Source organism: Schistocerca cancellata, chromosome 5, assembly GCF_023864275.1.
Source record: "Schistocerca cancellata isolate TAMUIC-IGC-003103 chromosome 5, iqSchCanc2.1, whole genome shotgun sequence".
Lineage (NCBI taxonomy): Eukaryota > Metazoa > Arthropoda > Insecta > Orthoptera > Acrididae > Schistocerca > Schistocerca cancellata.
Genome location: NC_064630.1, coordinates 507,703,271 through 507,725,781, shown reverse-complemented (window position 1 = coordinate 507,725,781; position 22,511 = coordinate 507,703,271). Strand labels below are relative to the sequence as shown.

General features: G+C 43.0%; 1 protein-coding gene across 1 annotated transcript in view; it reads right to left on the bottom strand.

The window, feature by feature from the left end:
• LOC126188636 (multiple PDZ domain protein) overlaps nucleotides 1–22,511 on the bottom strand; it is a 1,242,986-nt gene that overhangs the window by 768,265 nt on the left and 452,210 nt on the right. The window contains exon 12 of the mRNA XM_049930237.1: nucleotides 11,674–11,861. Within this exon, the coding sequence (XP_049786194.1) occupies nucleotides 11,674–11,861 (188 nt within the window). The remainder of the gene's footprint in view (nucleotides 1–11,673; nucleotides 11,862–22,511) is intronic.

The window sequence follows — 22,511 nt, the reverse complement described above, 5'->3', positions numbered from 1 at the left end:
ATACCTTTTCAAAGGAAACATCCCAGCATGGTCCTTAATCGATTTCAGGAAAAACCCGGAAAACCTAAATTGATGGCCGAACAGGGATTTGAACCACCGCCTTCCTGAATGCCAAACCAGTGCCTAGGTCACTGCACCACCACGCTCGGTAAAATTAAAGGGGGATTTGTTTCAACTTCCATTGTGTTCTCATGAGGAGTACACTGTCTAATTGAGTTGCTATTGATCTGGGCCGCCACAATTTGATTGCCGCTTAATCAGCGACTTAGAGGCCTACCGTCGCGCTAGATCAATAGGCTACACAGTGCGCGAGTCTCTGCAGTGCAGATTCCAGTAAACAGATACGTTGTATGAGCAAGACAGATCATAGCAGCCCGAGCGAATTTATACGAGATGCGTACAGAGTTACAAGATCGGGAGTCTAGTATCTAATTAAAGAACCGTCCCATTACAAGACCTTCTCCCAGTGACAGATGAAAAATGGTTGGTTATAATGAAGGACAAGATCATTTTTATACCAATGAAGCGAACTCCTCAGTTCGCTCTTATTCGCCTCAAAAAATTGTAAATTGTTTCTTATGTAAGGAACTACTAGTTAAAATGCTTTTCAAAGTAACTGTTCTTATTTATTATGTTTTACCATTTCATATGAACACATACAGGGCTACTATAAATGATTGATTCGTTTTCAGAGCTCTAATGTTTCTAGAGTTTGCGTGTACAAATGTGATTGATGCAAATAGAGCCGTAAAGTCACCGAGATTACATTGTGCCCAGGCAGTTGATGTTACGAGTGCAGTGTCCCGTCAAAACGGCGACGAAGCAACAAAAAGTTCTTGTGTGCTGGAATATGCGAGATGTTCATCTGTTACAACTAAGCAAAGTGCATCCAGAAGGAATTACGGAAACGAGATGCTGTCTAAAATAAGCATTGTGCTTTGCTATCGACAATTTAAGGACATTGGTTGTCACTGCAAACAGAAAAGTACTTGTCTACCAAGTGTGCCATACGCAACCGAGATGAGAATGTTTCGTACGCAGTGCAAAAAAAAATCTAGGGTCCGCGCTAGCCACGAACTTGGAAAAATGCTGCAAACTTTGTGGAAGATTTATCGACGGCGATTAACATTTCATTCTGCAGCTTGTGCAAGAATTAAAACCGGAAGATTGTTGCCGGCGCCTTCAATTTTGCATCACAATGCAGGAAGCTCTTGAGAGGATGAGCATTTCACCTCCTAGCTGATATCCAGCGACGAAGCAACTTTCCATTTATCTGGAAAGGTTAATCGCCACAACGTGAGATTGTTGGACACTGAGTATCCTCATTCAACTATGGCGATTGAACAAGATTCGCCAAAGGTTAAAGTTTTCTGCGTAACGTCACACACGAAGCTCCATGGGCCATTTTTCTTCTGTGAGAAGACTGCGACGAGTACCTCGTACCTTGATGTGTTGTATTGTGGTTGTCTCTACAAATGCCTGCTACAGGGAACATCATTCCCCAACAAGATTGGGCACCTTCTCATTGGAGCATCGATATTCGTCGCTACCTAAACGACGAAATTTCGCATCGCTGGATTGGGTGTAGGGATGAAGATGATGTGGCTCTGTTCCCTTGGCTCCCCACGTCGCCTGACCTAACGCCTTTTGACTTTTTCTTTCGGGGGTACACTAAGGACCGTGTTTACGTCCTCCCACTGCCAAGAACACTGGAACAGCTTTGAGAACGCTTGAATGCTGCTGTGATGGCCGTTGACAGCTGTTGCTATATAACGTATGGAACGAACTCGACTATCAAAATGGTTCAAATGGCTCTGAGCACTATGGGACTTAATATCTATGGTCATCAGTCCCCTAGAACTTGGAATTACTTAAACCTAACTAACCTAAGGACAGCACACAACACCCAGTCATCACGAGGCAGAGAAAATCCCTGACCCCGCCGGGAATCGAACCCGGGAACCCGGGCGGGGGAACTCGACTATCAATTGGACGAGAGTGTATGACCAGAGGGGCACCCATACAACGTTTTTAGAGTGCGTAATGGAAACTTGGCAGTTTACGGTTCTATTCATGCACCTCTCATATTTGTACATGTAATACTTTGAAGGCTACAGAGCTTTGAAAACGAATGAACCGTTTACAGGACCCCTGTATATTCTGCAAACCACTGCGAAATGCATGGCCGAGGGCACTTGGGCATTCTACCGCGTATTAGGATTCCTTCCCGTTCCAATCGCATATGAGGCGCGGGAAGAATGGCTTCTTAAATGCTTCTGTGAGCACAGTAATTCGTCTAATTTCACCTTCGTAGCCTCTCTGGGAGTTATACATAGGCAGCTGTACTATATTCCTGGACTATTTACTTAAACTGGTTCTTACATCTTCATACGTAAGCTTTCGCGGGATAGTTTGCTACTTGGTAAGTTACCAATATTCAGCTCGATTGTAACATTTCCGTTTCGCGCTTTGGCGGGAATTGTATACTTTCAGTATTCGCTGTTAGCATTGCATTAGCACGTTCTGTTGTATGAATCCCACAGGCTTCAGTAGTTATGTAAATTAAAGGTGGAGGGTGGAGAAAGGAAAGGGAAGGAATTATTGTTGTAAGCTGCATCGGGACTTCATGTGGAATCAGCAGTGGTGAGTGAAAATGTGTGCTGGACCGGAACTCGAACAAAGGACCTCCTGCTTACTGGACAGTTGCGTTAACCACCGCGCCATCCGGACACAGTGTGCATCACAGGTGAGCAGACTATCACACTCCCACCCAGCGCCGTCTACCCGCAGTCCCCGTCCATATCCATGTCCCCCTTCGTCGCTTCTTTGAGATATCCGCAGGAGAGCGAACGTAATATTGTATCTCTACTGAAGGTGGAGGATTCACGGCATATCGTGGCGATTCAATTATATTAATGCGCGTTCATACAAACGCTTCAATAATGTTCTAAGATCTGTGACACACACGTTCTGTAAACAGTCTCTTTTGTAGACTGATGCTATTTTCCCAGTATCCCGCCAATTAATCGAAGTCTGCCGCCTACTTTACCTTCGACAGAGCCTATGTGACCTTTCTATTTCATATCCTTACATACTCTTACACAAAGATATTTATACAAGTCCACTGATTCCAACTGAGACTCCTTGATATTGGAATCACAGGATACTACTTTTTTGTCTTTCGCGACGTGCCTGATTTTACATTTCCGAAAATTTCAAGCAAGTTCCCAATCTTTTCACCACTTTGAAAGCTCATCGAGATCAGACTGAATACATGGGAAAATTTTTCAAAGAGTACTTCATTACAGATAATAGTATTTCCTGCAGAAAGTCATTAACATTTTCTGCAAGGTCATTAACATAGAAAACTAACAGCAATGGTCGATGCACAGTTCCCTGGGACACAAACCTGTTGATCAGTCTCCATCCAGGATAATAAGCCATGTCCTCCCTGTCAATAAATCCTTAATAAAGTAATTATTATTTAAAATACGAATTTATTTTGTACAAAAATTAGTCAATTATAAATTACGCTTCTGCTGTCACGATTGATCAGCGTTGGCGCTTTGAATGAGGGAGTGAGTGAGCGATTGAGTGAGGGCAACTACAAAGGTTAAAGCATACTCACTTATTATCCCTTCGCAGAGTTGACAGTTGCGTCAGGCCACATCGACGTTTAGGGCAACGTGTTAAAGGGAAGTTCCTCACGAACGAGGCTGTTAAACCAACGGAAATTTTGATAACTAAGACCTATATATGAATGAGGCGATAAGCACTGCGAAATGAAAGTCGCAACAGACAGGCGACAACAATTGTGAGGGGTAACTACATTCTAGCGATATGCAGTATCAATGAAGGTAACTGCCGCCCAACGTCCATGAGAGTGCCGCTCTGTGATAATGGAATGCGCAGTTCCACTACTAATCTTCGTTTTAAAAGTAAAGTCTGTTCAAATTGGATTCCAGAATATATGAATCAAAATGACCAATTATACCTGAAACAGAGACGACCACCGCCACCACCATTACATTAACTAAAATTTGATGCCTCACGATGTTTGCTGCAAACACATACCTTATTTTTGCCAAAATATTATGCTCGTAAGTTCTCTCCCAGATTCGATTCAGCAATCTCTACATTATTTATCCATATAAATATTCAGTATCGTTTTTCGTTCATGTTTCACTTCCATTGAAGAACACATCTACACAAGGCACTGACCTGACTGAATGCCTAACGACAAGTGCTAACGACAGAAATTTGAAATTTGGAGAGAGTGTTGATCTTATGTTGTAGGCGTCGTTTAAGAGGGGATTTTTCAAAATTCCACCAGTAAGGGGGTGATATAGAAGCTGAAAGGATTTCTGAAAATATTTCTCTATCAAGGGAATTGTGAAGCGAGAACTACGAAAATTAGTATTTGGTTTCTTGATCAAAAATTAAAAAAAAAACCTTGCCTCACCAATTTTGGAAATTCAGCTCCTATAGGGGTGAAATAACGAGTAAAGTTTTTTTTGAAAATAACTCATTAATAAAGATCCACTAAAGTATTTTAAAGATACATCTATGAAAATTGGTGTTTGACTTCTCAGTTACAAATTAAAAAAAATACTTCTTTCTGCGTTTTTGGAAATTCAAACCCCTAAGGGAGTGAAATATAGGATGGAAAGTTTTATGAAATTATTTCATTATGAAAGAATCTTCAAAGCTAACTATGAAAATTTTTATTTGGCTTCTCTATCAGAAATAAAAAACATGTGTTTCACTGTTTTCGGAAATTCAGTCCTCAAGAGAGTGAAATAGGGAAAGAAAATTTTTAAGAAAATATTTTGCTATATTAAAAAAATTTCGAACTAAATCTATGAAAATTGGTATTTCATGGCTAAGTTATATATAAAGAAATATGTGTTAGGTTGGAAGTTTCTGTGGATATATCACGTTAATATCGCGAAAGGCTTGATTAACAAAAATCTTTGACTCCAGCTACCAGAATCGCTTTTTGGTCATAAATATATTCAGAATAGATCACGTTTCTTTTGCCTTATTTAACGTGAAAAGTTTACAGGTGTTGCATTTTGTGAACAACATAATTATTTGATTAAAGAAAAACAAAAACAAAAATCGGTACAGACCATACAGTCTATGTGAACAAAGCAGTGGGCACTAGGTTAATGTTCTACAATATCATATTTCTCTTCTTGAGAACACTTGTTCTTGACATAGCCGGTGTGCATTTTGTGTGCGTCAACCTTTAACGTAAATAACGTTGTCAAAACCTATCACGAATCTCGGACTGCAATTTCAATGGCAAACCTCTAAGATTGTATTTCTTCTCCCTAAACTTAAATTTCCTTTGCATATTTCTCTTTGGTTTCGTTTCCTGCTTGCTCAATCTACAGACCGAATAACATCGGGGATAGATCACAATCTTGTCTCACTCCCTACTCGACCAATGCTTCTCTTCCACGCCCTTCGACTCCTATTAACAGTAGTTTGGTTTCTGTACAAGTTGTATTTAATCTATCGCTACCTGTATGTTATTCCTGCTACCTTCAGAATTTCAAATAGTGTATTCCAGTCAACATTGTCAAGAGCTTTCTCAAAATCTGCAAATGCTATAACCATTGATAACTTTCGTCAGCTTAAGCCATGGTACGCAAAGTTTATTCGCCTTCTTGTCTGTCTTTTACTTTTCTTCTAAGATGAGTCGTTGGGGCTGTATTCCTGGAGTTTCTCCCAGTTCTCTGGAAGCCAAACTGATCTTCCTCAAGGTCGGCTACTCCTGACGCCTTTTTTCTATCAAGGGCTTTCAGCGATCTGCTAAATTCTTCTTGCAGTATCGCATCTCCTATCCGATCTTCACCTACTTCCATTTTTCTTTATGTAATATTGTCTTCAATTTCATTTCCCTTGTATATCCCCTCTATGCATTCTTTCCACCCTTCTCTTTTTTGCTTACTACTTGCTAGCCGTCTAAGCTGTTGATATTGATATAGCCATCCCTATTTTCTACAAAAATCTCTTTAACTTTCGTATAGGCGCGATGTATTTTCCCTTACTTACAAGACTCTACGTCTGGTGAAAGGAAGCAAAAAAAAAAAAATTATGGGTGGTGGTTTGGGCGAAATGAGATGCAGATTAATAGTTTTACCATGAAATCGAACTCATTTGAAACTGCCAAAATTCTGTTAACCAGTGTTTTGAAAGTCTAAGCAATTTTGACAAGTGAAGTTAAACGTATTTGGCAGGCAGCCACTGGGAAATCTAAAGCAAGGGGGTAGGGGGATTGAGAGCTGAACGCTGACTTAATTCGCCCACCCGAATTAGCTCATGCAAATTAATGCCACCTACCATTGCAGCCTATAGTCGAGACGGTGTACGAAGCTACCTGACAGTTGGTAGCGTTGTTGTAAGTTTTCAACTGGAAAGTCTGGTACCGCGCGCCGCGAAATTTGAATCCCCGCCAGACGTCATGGACGTCGAAGACCCGTAGAGGTCTCTGCACCATCGCGCCGTAAGCTCTGGCGGCGCGCGCCTCCTGGTCTGCATTTAGAGTGAGGGCGCTACAGTGGAACACGTGGTTCCAGCGGCAAATAGCGGCGCCCCCGATAGACTACTTAAGCGCCTGCCTCTTACTCATCCAGCGAGTATAATTTGCGTACGTCTCTGGACACATCGCCTCGCGTTAGACAACTTACTTACTTTCTTGTCCTGTGAACGAGTGGACGTGGTTGTTAGGTTTCCTTGTGACTCCGCTGTTTCGATCTTGTTGTTCGTTCTGTCCTCCGTTAGTCGTGTCCGTCCTCTCCCGTTGTGTTGTTGTTCGCGGGGCGCTCCGCGGGTCCCGCCGCGCTTTCCGTCGCTTCAACTCCGCAACTCAGAAAGTGCTAACGGATGCGGGCGAAAACAGTAGCTGTCTACAGAGTTGTGACAACACTAAGGCGTTGCGATAGAGACGTTTACAAAATCGCATCACGTCACTGGTTGATGTAAGCCGCCAAGGCTGCTGCGCCCAGCCCACATAGCTGTCACGGACCAAATTACGCCGAGACATCTGTAAGTAACTTGTGTGTAAGTAAGGTTTTGCTCCGGCATTCGAAAATTCGACGTCATTGGAAACCCGGTGACGTATTTGGATTGGATATTTCGTAATAAATGCCTTGCTGCAGGCGTTACACACTGACAGGCAGTCGCCAGTGATTAGGCCGTTCGAAGGGATGGATGGTGGTACACCCTCTGTGTCCGAGCGTGCGCGCGAACGCCTGTGTGTGTGTGTGTGTGTGTGTGTGTGTGTGTGTGTGTGTGTGTGTGTGGGCGCGCGCGCGCATACAAGGCTCAAGAAATAAACAAAAGCACGAGAGGCCGCCACCACAAAGGCACATCGCTCACCAGGCACCCTTTTCAGTGCCGAGCAGTCGCCTCCAGATGGCGCTTGCTCTTTGGGACCGCCTCCTGCTTCCGCCGTCACGTCCGTCAGCGCATCGTATTCGTCCGTGGATAGTGCTGCCAGCAGGCAGAGGGAGCACTGTCAGCCGGGCACTACTTTACTGCACTTAGTACTGACGGATACGGAGATCCTTCCACCGACACGCTGAAAAGGCGACACACTGCACACTGTGGACACGCTCTCAGTTCAACCCCTGTAGCGCCAACAGTTCCTGCAGTTCGGCTTTTCCGACAAGTGCTAACATTTCCTGCAATTACACTACGTAGCACAGTTGCACGAGTTCCGTTCAGGACACTACACTCCGACTTCGCAATAGCTATTTACATATAACTAGGACAGTCAAACTCGTGTCTCCATAAGTACTTTTAGCCACAGTGAAACTATCATAGAATGCCAAGAGACAGCAAATTATTTAGATATCACTGTATTAGGCACAGGGCACCAAGTGATTGGTACCAACTACTACCGAAGTTAAGTAATGTTTTTACCACCCTGCCAAGGAGGTGTATAATTTGATAGCACTAGTGTGCAAACTGCCACTGTGATATTCCGTGTAAAGTAGGACACACTTACGATATTTGAAAGTTTAAAATTTGGTACTTTTTATACATTTTTGAAAAGGCTGGACTTTTTACTGTACGGCAACGACGGTTTGTGTCCCATTATTTCGTACCCTCCATAATTTGTACCTATTTTTATAATGCCATATGATTTTCATGCGATGAAAGTTTGAATTATTGGAAATTTTGGACATTCGCTTCAACTAATTGGGAGGTAAGAATTAGGATATCATTATTTATATTACTGTTACATACCCTTATGTATTGCAGAAACAGTATAAAACTGAAGTAGGTAAATTATAGGTTGGGGTAAACAATATAATACAAAAGCATGAACTTTCATTTAACACGAGTCACTTTCATGTAGTTAAGTTTTTATACCAAGAGAGATATTAGAGATAACTTTATCTTGTTCAGTAATTTACTTCCTAGCGTGAATGTGTAGCTAATATCACTATTAACAATTTCCCAGTTTCAGCGAATATTGTAAAAACATAAAAATAAATGTCTAATGTGATTAACGTAATCCAAGCCACAGTTGTATTATTTTAAGATTAGAAGAAGAGGATACCCTTAGCAGCAGCAGAAGACAGAGTAGGAGGAGGTAAAAGTTAAATAGTGAAGGAAAATATGAAGAATTTAAGAAGAAGCATCTGGAAGCAGCTCAAAAAAAAAGCCAGCAGAAGCATAAATTAAAGTTTCTATATAAGCAAGGACTGTTACTAGAAGAAAGAAGAGCTAAAAACAGGGAGAAAGTTAGAAAACATAGGCAACAGAAGATGCAAGATCAGCAACCTAGTAAAGCAAGTTTGTCACCGTGTAAGTGACATAGTGCTCTGAATAAAGCCATGGTTCGAGTGCTGCAATTGCTTACATTAGCAAGGTATTGTCAATTGTAGCTGAAAATGTGAAGGTAGTTTAAGAATGGTCAGATGGACCTGCCTCACAATTTAAAAACAAATATTACTGCTGTTGTACTTCAATTCCAATCATTTCATAATGTGAAAATCTATTGGAACTTATTTGCTACATCCCATGGTAAAGGAGCCGTAGATAGAATTGATGCAGTTCCAGAACGGCTAGTGGGGAATGCAGTAAAAAAGCGAAAATTCATGGTAGGTGATGCATTAACTTTCATTCAGGTAGCTGCAAGTACCACAACTATGCAGGTTTTTCATGTGTCTATTGATGAAATTCAAGGAATCCATGTGAAACTTAATCTGGCTCAAATATTTTCTCCAGCACCTTCAGTATCAAACATAAAAAGCATTCACTGTTTAGAGTACAAAAAAGGATTACTAAAAACATATCTGCTGTCTCCAAAGGATTTTGCTGCTGCAGATCATCATACTGCACAAATTTTAGAAAGTGTGATAATTGGAGACTGGTATAAAGTAGAATATGACAGTAAATTCAACACTGAAGAAGTGAATTCAGTTTTGCCCGCCCGGTTGGCCGTGCGGTCTAACGCATGGCTTTCCGGGCGGGAAGGAGCGCCGGTCCCTGGGCACTAATCCGCCTGGCGGATTTGTGTCGAGGTCCGGTGAGTCGGCCAATCTGTGGATGGGTTTTACGCGGTTTTGCATCTGCCTCGGCAAATGCGGGCTGGTTCCACTTATTCCGCCTCAGCTACACTACGTCGGCGATTGCTGCGCAAACAAGTTCTCCACGTACGCGTACACCACCATTACTCTACGACGCAAACATAGGGGTTACACTCGTCTTGTGTGAAACGTTCCCTGGGGGGTCCACCGGGGACCGAACCGCACAATAACCCTGAAGGGTGGTTCGGAGTGGGGTGGTGGAGGGGTGACGTGGACTGCGGTAGTCGTTGTGGGGTTGTAGACCACTGCAGCTGCGGCGGCGAAGGAGCCCCTCCATCGTTCCTAGGTCCCCGGTTAACATAACATAAATTCAGTTTTTGGAAATTCTCACTTAATCAGTGCACTGGAGTGTGGTGGTCACTATTGGAAATGGCCTGTAAAATGTGATGAAATTATAAAACATCTACTTGATGTTACGAATGCAAGAGGATATTATCAGTTCTCTGACTTTTAATTCAATTTGCAGTTAATTTTCCCAGACGTCATGCTCTTATAATTTTTCATAGTGTTTGAGAAGTGAAATGTTAATGTTAAGTTTATCTTATTCGGCACATAATGTCATATTTTCATTTCTCTGCTTGCAGGAAAAAAGTTTTTCCAACAAGAAGTAGCAAGTAACATGAGACACGTAACATAGTCACGTGCCTTTTTCAATATGTTACAATATTTCACATGGTATAAATATTTTTAGAAATCTGTAACTCTGTCATTTGAATGCCAACTTAATATGCCTTTTCTGTGATAAAAACCAGATCCATACTCCTAATAGTTTCAGGACATTTTTGACCTAAAATGCACATTAGGAATAGGAGGCCCGGAATTTGTAACATGAGTCACAACATAAATTACATTCTTGTTCTTTAATTTTAATGCTCTTCCCTGCTTAAATAACACTTCAAGGTCTTTGCCTGAGTAACACAATTTATAATGATGATTTACAAAAGCAAATATCGGTTACAGATTGATAACAAGTCAACATAATAAAACACTGATTTCAAATTGAGGAGCGCCGGAACAAAATCCGATAAATGCGCTTTTGCTGTTAATACAGAAAGTGTTTTGCTATTTGGGGAGCAAAATAACTGATGATGATCGAAGTAGAGAGGATATAAAATTTAGACTGGCAATGGCGAGAAAAGCGTTTCTGAAGAAGAAAAATTTGTTAACATCGAGTATAGATTTCAGTGTCAGGAAGTCGTTTCTGAAAGTATTTGTATGCAATGTAGCCATGTATGGAAGTGAAACATGGACGATAAATAGTTTAGACAAGAAGAGAATAGAAGCTTTCGAAATGTGGTGCTACAGGAGAATGCTGAAGGTTAGATGGGTAGATCACATAACTAATGAGGAGGTATTGAATACAATTGGGGAGAAGAGGAGTTTGTGGCACAACTTGACAAGAAGAAGGGACCGGTTGGTAGGACATGTTCTGAGGCATCAAGGGATCACAAATTTAGCATTGGAGGGCAGTGTGGAGGGTAAAAATCGTAGGGGGAGACCAAGAGATGAATACACGAAGCAGATTCAGAAGGATGTAGGTTGCAGTAAGTACTGGGAGATGAAGAAGCTTGCACAGGATAGAGTAGCATGGAGAGCTGCAACAAACCAGTCTCATGACTGAAGACAACAACAAATAGTGATCTCTAAATGGCTCCAGAAGCTATAAAAAGAAGAAACACACCATAAAACACTTGATGTCGCGTTGTGCTGAAAATTATTTTGTGGCAGCATGTCTTATTACTCCCGTATCCCCCCTCCCTACAGATCGAACACGCGAATACAGCAAAAGTGGATATATCGGGTTTTGTTCCGGCGCTCCTCAGATGTAATGTGAGGCACCATGGAATCGTCCCCACTTGTTTTATTGAACTATACAGTTTTCTGCTACCGTAGATGTTTGGGCTGAAGTAATAGTAATTTTTATTTACAACACGTGTGTGTGTGTGTGTGTGTGTGTGTGTGTGTGTCTTTGTCTTCCTAGAGCATCCAGTGGCTGTTTACGTCTAGACACAATCCTACATGTTTAGCACGGCGGCCTGGTGGGGCGGGGCAGTGCACTGACCTCGAGAATCTCGTCGCCGACGCGCAGGCAGCCGCTCTTGTGGGCGGCGCCGGCGGGGTTGAGGCCGCAGACGAGCACGGCCATCTTGTTGCGGTCCTTGTGGCCCGCCAGGCTGAGGCCGAGGCCAGCGGGCCCGCGCTCCAGCGTCGCCACCACCGCGCCCTCGCCGTACTTCTTCTTTACCTTGTCTGCAACACAACACACCGCACACGTCAGCCAGACCCAGCAAAAGCACCAACGCTTCATAAACTGTGTTCCGCGGTACCTTTGACTTGTCTCTTTCGTAACATTCAAGAAAACACACTACCGGCCATTAAAATTGCTACACCAAGAAGAAATGCAGATTATAAACGGTTATCTATTGGACAAATATATTATACTACAACTGGCATGTGATTACATTTTCACGCAATTTGGGTGCATAGATCCTGAGAAATCAGTACCCAGAACAACCAACTCCGGCCGTAATAACGGCCTATCAGCCTGTACATTGAGTCAAACAGAGATTGGATGGGGTGTACAGATACAGCTGCCCATGTAGCTTCAACATGATACCACAGTTCATCAAGAGTAGTGACTGGCGTATCGGGACGAGCCAGTTGTTCGGCCACCATTGACCAGACGTTTTCAATTGGTGAGAGATCTGGAGAATGTGCTGGCCAGGGCAGCAGTCGAACATTTTTCTGTATCCAGAAAGGCCCGTACAGGACCTGCAATATGCGGACGTGCATTATCCTGCTGAAATGTAAGGTTTCGCAGGGATCGAATGAAGGGTAGAGCCACGCGTCGTAACACATCTGAAATGTAACGTCCACTGTTCAGAGTTCCGTCAATGCGAACAAGAGGTGACCGAGACGTGTAACCAGTGGCACCCCATACCATCACGCCGGGTGATTCGCCAGTATCGCGATGACGAATACACGCTTCCAATGTGCGTTCACCGCGATATCGCCAAACACGGATGCGACCATCGTGATGCTGTAAACAGGACCTGGACTCATCCGAAAAAATGACGTTTTACCATTCGTGCACCCAGGTTCGTCGTTGAGTACACCATCGCAGGCGCTCCTGTCTGTGATGCAGCGTCAAGGGTAACCGCAGCCATGGTCTCCGAGCTGATAGTCCAGGCTGCTGCAAACGTCGTCGAACTGTTCGTGCAGATGGTTGTTGTCTTGCAAACGTCCCCATCTGTTGACTCGGGGATCGAGAAGTGGCTGCACGATCCGTTACAGCCATGCGGATAAGATGCCTGTCATCTCGACTGCTAGTGATACGAGGCCGTTGGGATCCAGTACGACGTTCCGTATTACCCTCCTGAACTCACCGATTCCATATTCTTGTAACTGTCATTCGATCTCGACCACTGCGAGCAGCAATGTCGCGATACGATAAACCGCAGCCGCGCGTGATTAGCCGAACGGTCTCAGTCGCTGCAGTCATGGACTGTGCGGCTGGTCCCGGCGGAGGTTCGAGTCCTCCCTCGGGCATGGGTGTGTGTGTTCGTCCTTAGGATAATTTAGGTTAAATAGTGTGTAAGCTTAGGGATTGATGACCTTTGCAGTCCCATAAGATTCCACACACATTTGAACATTTTTGATAAACCGCAATCGCGATAGGCTACAATCCGACCTTTATCAAAGTCGGAAACGTGATGGTACGCATTTCTCCTCCTTACACGAGGCATCACAACAACCTTTCACCAGGCAACGCCCGTCAACTGCTGTTTGTGAATGAGAATTCGGTTGGAAACTTTCCTCATGTCAGCACGTCTTAGGTGTCGCCAACAAAGCCAACATTGTGTGAATGCTCTGAAAAGCTAATCACAAGGATATCACAGCATCTTCTTCCTGTAGGTTAAATTTCGCGTCTGTAGCACGTCATTTTCGTGGTGTAGCAATTTTAAGGGCCAGTACTGTAACTCAAAAAATAACAATATAAATCAGCATCTCTACCAAGCTGAAAACAAACAAAATAACAACAAACCATCTCTTCCACTAAGTAAATTGAATTTTCGAAACGAATGCGGCACCGACAATAGACCAGAGACAGGACGGCTGCCTTGCAGATGGCAAACTCGGTAGTGAGGGAACGATTGCACAACACGCGATTGATCCATAGCGGAATGTCGGTGCAGCTTCAAATATGAATATCCTCAATTATCGCAATTGACGATGTTGATACTTTTACCACATGCATCTGCATATTCAGGGTATCCCAGGAGAAATGGTCAATAATCCGGGGCTATGACAGGAACGATAATTCGAAGCAAAAAAGTCTAAAAAACATGGACTCTGAAATGCGTACCTTAAGAGCTATGGTAATTTGTTCAGTAGAAGAGATGTCTTTCACTTTAGCGAAGATAAATATATACATTTTAGAGCCTATGTTTATTACCCTTGTTTCTTCTTCAGATGACCGTATCTGTCATATCGCTGACTATTTCTCAGGCTGTATTTGCGATACAGTGTTCTCAGTTTATGCGTGTCCGCCGCTCGTGGTCTCGCGGTAGCGTTCTCGCTTCCCGAGCACGGGGTCCCGGGTTCGATTCCCGGCGGGGTCAGGGATTTTCACCTGCCTCGAGATGACTGGGTGTTTGTGTTGTCCTCATCATTTCATCATCACCCAGGAAAGTGGCGAAATTGGACTGAGCAAAGATTGGGAAATTGTACGGGCGCTGATAACCACGCAGTTGAGCGCCCCACAAACCAAACATCATCATCATCAGTTTATGCGTCGACAAAAAGTTGCTAAATATCGCGACAGATTTGATGTTGAACCGGTCAAAAGAATTCAGATTTCTTCCACAATGCCTAATATTTTTGTATCTGTGAAAACAAGAACAAGTGCTACTTATCCCATTAAAAGATAATTCAAAGATTTTTAATTCTGTGAATTTAAAGTTTTTAAGAACTTTTGAATTAATCATGAGATTATTTTTGAAGCATATAAATATCATGTGAAACAACTGTTGATTAACTGCGTATATATATTTGCAGAACGTTGCATTAAAATACAGGGCTATTCAAAAAGAAGGAACAGCTTTCAAACATTTATTGCTTCCAAACTACAAAAGGTATAAACAGGATTCCAATGTTCCTGGAAAGAGAAAAGTTCAAATTTTTATGCACTGAACATGAGCACAATGAGATACACGATAAATATCAAAACGGTGGTTCATTTCCTGCCATACATGAAACAGCTGGTCTCTCGTTATCCAATTCACAGCGTCAACAATGTAATCTCGCCGACTTTCACGAGTGTCAGCCAAGGGGTGTGTGTGTGTGTGGGGGGGGGGGCGGTTGAGGGGTATTTCTCTAACACGTCGGATGTTACCTGAATGACACCACTGCAAGACGCTGAATTGGAAGAGAAGCAGCAGAAGATGAACTTCATTGCCGGTAGCCTCCCGAGTCTCCAGATCCCACACCTTGTAACTTATCTGTGGGTTACGTAAAGACCGCGTTTTTATCCCCAACCCCATGCCCGATGCTCTTTAAAGTCTGCGCCTGCGACATCGCTGCATCGTGTGTGGCAGGAAATGACCCACCATTCTGATACTTGTCGTGTAGTACATAGTACTCACACTGAATGCATAAAAAAATTGAACTTTTCTCTTTTCAGGAATGTTGAAAGCCATTCCGTTTATTGAGAAGACTAAGAAACACTTCTCGTGCCAGTAATGATGGGCAGAATCATGAACTTCAAAGAATCAAAATACCCGTTTTCTAGAAGCAAATGGAATAGAAAACACATCAGCGGTCGTTTGCAAGTGCAACCTAACGGCTAGGGGCACACCACACTTCATTCGCGCACTGGCTGTAGTAGGCCTACTCCTGAGTTATCGATTTCCGCGTGCTGTCTTGCACGCCTGCGTCCGTAATGTTAGATTCCGTGTCATCTGCTGCATCTCTAAAGAATATTGTTTTATGTAAATAAAGTGAAGCCATATACGCTTCTGAAAGCAGTTTTTCAATTAACATCTACCTTTCGTATAAAAACTGAAAAATGTTTTTTTTATTAATGTGTTTGCTTCGATATCCAGTCTTTTCAAACGGCTTGAATGAAACTATTCCGTAAAATTAAATTGATATTTTAGCTTATTACAGTGAAAAAACGAGCCGCAGTTAGTAACTGATACCTGGATATTATTAAATTTAGCCCCTTCTCCCTCACTACTTCTTATCATGTTAGCGACTATACTCCTATCATCCCCCGTTTTCTCTCTCTCTCTCTCTCTCTCTCTCTTTCTCTCTCTCTCTCTCTCTCTCTCTCTCTCTCTCTCTCTCTATTCTCTATCTCTGTCTCTGTCTTTCTTGTACAACAAGTGAACAAGTGAGAGTTGTCACCCGAATTCCCATAGTAAAAAGCGGATGGAAACGAAGGCAAGCGAATACACAGCCGAGATCTGGGAAATTTTACGAATGTTAAAAAAAAAAGTTCAAATGGCCCTGAGCACTATGGGACTTAACATCTGAGGTCATCAGTCCCGTAGACACAGAACTACTTACACCTAACTAAGCTGAGGACAGCACACACATCCACGCCCGAGGCAGGATTCGAACCTGCGACCGTAGCAACAGCCCGGTTCCGGACTGCAGCGCCTAGATCCAATCGACCAGAACGGTCGGCTTTACGAATGTAACCAAACTACATCTTCATACACATACACTCCGTACGCCTCCTTACAGTGTGTACTTTGTGCACCACTACCTGTTCCCCTTGTGGTCTGGGATGCTGCTGACACGAGTCTATCCATAAAATGCAGTTGTAGGTCTTCTTGTCAGATGTGCTTTTCGAATGCTAGAGTTGTCTTCGAGAACTCGTTGGAATATAAAAGTTCTCAGTTTTGGGCTTACCAACTACTAGAGCACACTGGACACAAACGTTAGTGCGGCAAAAGTTTTTCCGGTCAGAACGAAAAATTTATCGTTCTGGAGCATTTTAGACTGTGGACGGCAAATTATAAAACGACCAATATCACGAAGGCTGTGAAAAATGCGAGTCAACGCACTGTCGTTGTCGAAAACCAAAGCACTCAGACTCAATATTGGGATAGAGGTTTCTGACGCTCAAGTACCTTGTACCTGGTGGGATTTTGTATCAGAAAATGGGAGCTATGAAAACATTCTCTTTCAAAGCACTAGGGCGTTAAAGATCTACTTAAAATATTTTTTGATTCTGCTGCAATTTTTTTTATTGCAATAAAATTTCAGCAAACGGCGCATCAGTGGTTACAAGTGCTGCCCTAAGTCTTTGGTTCTAAGGCTTGGATTGGAATAAAAATCTCTGCAGACGTTTACCTCAACAAGAGGCAGTGTCTGTCTGCACCTATTACGTTGAAGTTGTCGAGATGAATTTGGAAGGTATGGTAGCAATTAATTCAGACTCTGAGAATCTTAAATGTTCATACGTGGATAGCACATCTGGAAGATGCTGGTTGTGATATTCAGGTATCAGAGATCAATTCGTTACCAGGAATAAAGTATTAAACATTAATGACGAGTTAAAATTATGGTCACTTGTCCAAATGTTAAAAATTATCATTATTTTTCCAAATGTTTTTGTTATTTTGTCCACAAGAAATTGAAAATTTTAAGGCTCTCTTTTCAACATATTAAGCACCCTTGAATCCATACTCTTCTATACAATATTCGAGGATATCTAATAACGCTAACGCAGCAGTTTCACGCATACCCATATTGGGAAACAAAATCTGTGCAGTAGGTGTGTTGGAGGGGCGTGCGTTCGTAGATCACGTTAACGAGGTACCGAGTGATTGTTTCTGGGAGCTCACAAGTCACTTTGGTAATGGAGGCGTCTACCTGCAAGTTCATTTTCACATTCAGGTTGAGGATGGTCTAAGATCTAATTTAACCCTGAAGAGCAATAATATAATTAATATAGTGGAACTGTTGCCCACGCCTAAATTCTTTTGCTTGAGCTAATTTTAATTTCATGGGCCTCAATGGACGAAGGCAATTCTTTCAATTGGACGTCACTTCACCTACTTGCTTGTCCCTCATATATCCCATGTATCCAGCTGGAAAGGGAACTTACAGTTTAACGTGGAATCCGAATCGCGTTTTGTTCCTTGCAACTCCTCATATGGTTGAGAGGTAAAGGCTAGATTATAGGCAGTCTTGAAAGTTTCCGCAGTCCGACTACGATTCGATCCCGCAACTTCCCATAGGCCCTTTACCATTAGACCTGCTAAGTTACTGAATCCTTTTTTAATAGATGAGACATACGTCACCTGGACATCACAACGATCTCTTCAACTCGATGTCAACCAATTTATCTCCTGATGCAACCAGTGTTTCCTCAGGATCAGTCCTTCCAATAGTTACGCAATAAATCACAGAACTAACCATCCACGTGACTTCTACCTCACCATGAAGAAATATTCTACCCAATTAAAGAACACACCAACATACCTTGGACTAACTAACGACCGTAAACGAACATACAAAGTGCCCTTACGAACCATTCAATATAAAGCTCATGATAGACTAGAACTACTAACCTGTCCATATTTCACGCCAACAAACCCTTAATGTGACCAATCCACTCTCATGTCAATGTCGTCTGGATTTTAGTTCAACAAAAATTCTACCTCCCCCTATAAAATCCCTAAACGCCATGCACTCTGCGTTACGTTTCATACCTGTTTACTCCTCTTCCCCCCTAGGATCCCGTATGAACTCATAAATTTCGCCCCCCCCCCTTCCCCACACCCACACACACTGATGTGGCCGAGCGGTTCTAGATGCTTCAGCCCGGAACCGCGCTGCTACTACGGTCGCAGGTTCGAATCCTGCCTCGGCATGGATGTGTGTGATGTCCTTAGGTTAGTTAGGTTTAAGTAGTTCTAAGTTCAGGGGACTGATGACCTCAGACGTTAAGTCCCATAGTGCTTATAGCCATTTGAACCATTTTATGACATTGATAACATTCGGATTTGCTACAATTCCCTCAACTGGACACCAATCACCCCACCGTTTTCATCCTTGATTTACAACCCTTGGATTCTGCGTATAGAGTTTACCAACACATGCGCCCAACTTTACAACTAGACATTCTCCGTATCCTATTCCACATCTTCCTACGTGAACACGAAATCCTCCTTGAAATCTACCCCTTCTTCCAGGTGTAGAAGAATACTCCTCTTCCTCTCCATCTCATCTCCCCCTCTCCCCTACTTTTTCCTCCTACCTTTCCAGAAACTTGACTCAGGGTCCTCCAACTACGATTTCAGCCCACATCCCTTCCAAACACTCTCTCCCTGCAACAATCTTGCTCACATATTACTCACTTCCTGTAATCCAGTTCAGTATAGTGAAGTGCTACGCTTATATACACCATCAATTTTCTGCATTTCAAAGGACAACAGTATTTTACTTAAAATATTGAAAGTGTATGTGCACATTATAATATTAAATTCACAGATATCTGCCAAAATCACTGCAAATTATTTGGGCATATGCATATGAACAAAACTACGTACGGGTAGAGTGTGGGAGTAGAGGCCCCCTCCCGCAACTCCCTCACCCTGAAATCCAATGTGGTAAGAGACATCTCAAGCGTAGCCGGAAGTCCAGGTTATGTTTGAAGGTGATAATCTGGTTGTGAATTGTCTAAGCTAACAAATATGTATGCGAAATAAATGTTCTGCTAACAGACTAATCTGTAGCGTAGCCTGGAGCTTACGGTCGCGCTATATTAAACGCATTTTTCGTCGTCATAAAAGCAATGACTACAAGGTAAATTCAGAATACCCCCACATTAACTCTTCGAGATTGATTGGAAATTTCAAATAGCCCCTCTCCCCCCTTATTACACACACACTATATATACAGGATGTTACAAAAAGGTACGGCCAAACTTTCAGGAAACATTCCTCACACACAAATAAAGAAAAGATGTTATGTGGACATGTGTCCGGAAAAGCTTAATTTCCATGTTAGAGCTCATTTTAGTTTCGTCAGTATGTACTGTACTTCCTCGATTCACCGCCATGATTTCATACGGGATACTCTACCTGTGCTGCTACAACACGTGTTTTTACAAGTACGACACAACATATGGTTCATGCACGATGGAGCTCCTGCACATTTCAGTCGAAATGTTCGTACGCTTCTCAACAACAGATTCGGTGACCGAGGGATTGGTAGAGGCGGACCAATTCCATGGCCTCCACGCTCTCCTGACCTCAACCCTCTTGACTTTCATTTATGGGGGCATTTGAAAGCTCTTGTCTACGCAACCCCGGTACCAAATGTAGAGACTCTTCGTGCTCGTATTGTGGACGGCTGTGATACAATACGCCATTCTCCAGGGCTGCATCAGCGCATCAGGGATTTCATGCGACGGAGGGTGGATGCATGTATCCTCGCTAACGGAGGACATTTTGAACATTCCCTGTAACAAAGTGTTTGAGGTCACGCTGGTACGTTCTGTTGCTGTGTGTTTCCATTCCATGATTAATGTGATTTGAAGATAGTTTGGCCGTATCTTTTTCTAACACCCTATATATATATATTTGAACTGGAGAGGCATGGAGAAAAAACCGACTGCTCAAATTACATTCGCAGCACGTTATATTCGACACATACCGTCCCCCTTTGAACGTTTGTGCAAGCATGTGTTATACAGATTCTATATTTTCAAAGAAGTTAGCAATCACAAGATCGACTTATTTTTGTAAGAGGTACATCAAAAGTAAGTGGCGATAATACTGCGGCACCATGAATGTATTAATGGTGCAAGCCTGGAACACTTTCTTTTGCCGATTACATTGTACTTTTTGCCTCGAGTACAGGTAGGGTAAGGTTGCTATCGATTGGCTGGCTCGATTTCTCTGTGGACATTGACAACAGGTGCATTCTAGCGGTCATTAAGTGTACTCCGTGTTGCCAAAGATTCGTCACCTTAGCCGGCCGCAGTGGTCTCGCGGTTCTAGGCGCGCAGTCCGGAACCGCCCGACTGCTACGGTCGCAGGTTGACATCACACACATCCATGCCCGAGGCAGGATTCGAACCTGCGATAGTGGCAGTCGCGCGGTTCCGGACTGAGCGCCTAGAACCACTCGGCCACCGCGGCCCGCCCTTATCATTCAAATTGTGTAGATTCAACATCGGGTTTTGCGCGAACTGGTGTTTGTTCTGGACTATAAAAGTTTAGCAGATACGTATCCTTTTCATGCCCTTAGAGTAGCTTAAAGAAATTTCACAATGATATGCGAAAACGAAAAGCCTTAGCTATTGTTAGAACTATGTCTTTTGCCACTCGCGTCTTTAGGTTACATGTGATAGTATCCATCTTGCTCAGGTGAAGGCGCAAATGTGAAGCCCCATTTAGACATTGCAATAGTCTCTGGGGATTTCAAATGCAGTTTTTCCGTTCTACATATCACCTGCCCCCAACATTAAGAGGCGAACCACCACTCGGGTACACAAAAATGCATGCTCGAACGTCCTACAAAGATAAGTTGGACAAATTGCTTGATAAAAATTCTGTCAAGGAGAGGTCGCTGAGTCCGGGGTTGAAAGCCAGCTAGGGGTCAGTATGAGAGGAAGAAAGGCCTGATTCTTCATCAGACTCATCAGACACCAAAAATTGACTGGATATCAACGATGGGGACACGAAAGACACGAGCGATTCAATCTGCCTCTTCTATGCTGAAAAGTTCTTTACAGTCGCTTGCGGAAACTGTGGGTTAAACGAATTACGTACCACATGTGGACACACTTAGATTGCGGCAGGGTTGAAAGAGCTTTAAGTTTACGATATCTGCAAAAAGTATTTGATTCTGTTTTCCTTGTTTCTGCGAAACTGTGAACATCAGATCTTGTTTTCTTAGTCGAAATGTTGTCCATTACGTAACTTCCCCAAGACGGGCATTTTGCCTCATCTTGCTTTGTCTGCACGCGAAAGCGCCTACAGGTCATATTTGGAAGAGTTATTCGATCGATGCCGGCACGCGATTCTTGTGCCAAGTAGATAGCGTTCCGTTTATACCTTGCTGACGCGTCTCGCTAATGCACAAAACCACGTATCAACCGTCACAGGTTCGTTACGCGAAATTTACCCGAGAGAGACGATCAGCATAGGTGACACGGTGTAACGAACAAAACAGGACGCAGAGAAAATAGTTCAAGCTACTACAAAAAAAGTACACCTACATTAAAATATTCCAATAATGACGTTCAGTGCAGTCTATCGTCGCACTAATTTTTACTGAGATCACCGGAGTCGTGTTTGCTGAACATCCCCAGATCTGTTAAAATAAATAAATGATATGCTACGTCTAATACACGTGACAGTTTTTCATTCTCTGACAGCTTTTGCGAGTAATACGTGACGTGCAAACAGCGCCGGGAGACAGCGCGTCTGCAATGTCCGATAGTGGGGCAAGATTTTGGACAGTCGCGCTCTGTAGACATCTCGAGTAGACGGCAGCTTCCAGCTATCGAAAGATGCACGCCGCAGCCCGCTGACAAGAAAAACTGCAATTTTTTTAGAAAATTTCTCCTGGAGAAATAGCGGTCTGGCTAAAAATACTTTAAAATGGATTACAACAGTCTCGACCACAATAAAACATTTATTAACGTGGTTATTGATTTCGGTCAGAATGCGACCATCTTCAGACCCTTTATAACATGACGGTACGCGGTGGCGGAGAGCGGAGCAGTTTTTATGGGTCCACGAACATCAATTGCTTGTGGAGACATAAAACCTGCTCCGTTCCCCACCACCGCGAGGTCATGGCATAAAGGGTCTGAAGATGGTCACATTCTGTCCGACACCGGTAACTATTGTAAATAAATGTTTTATTGCG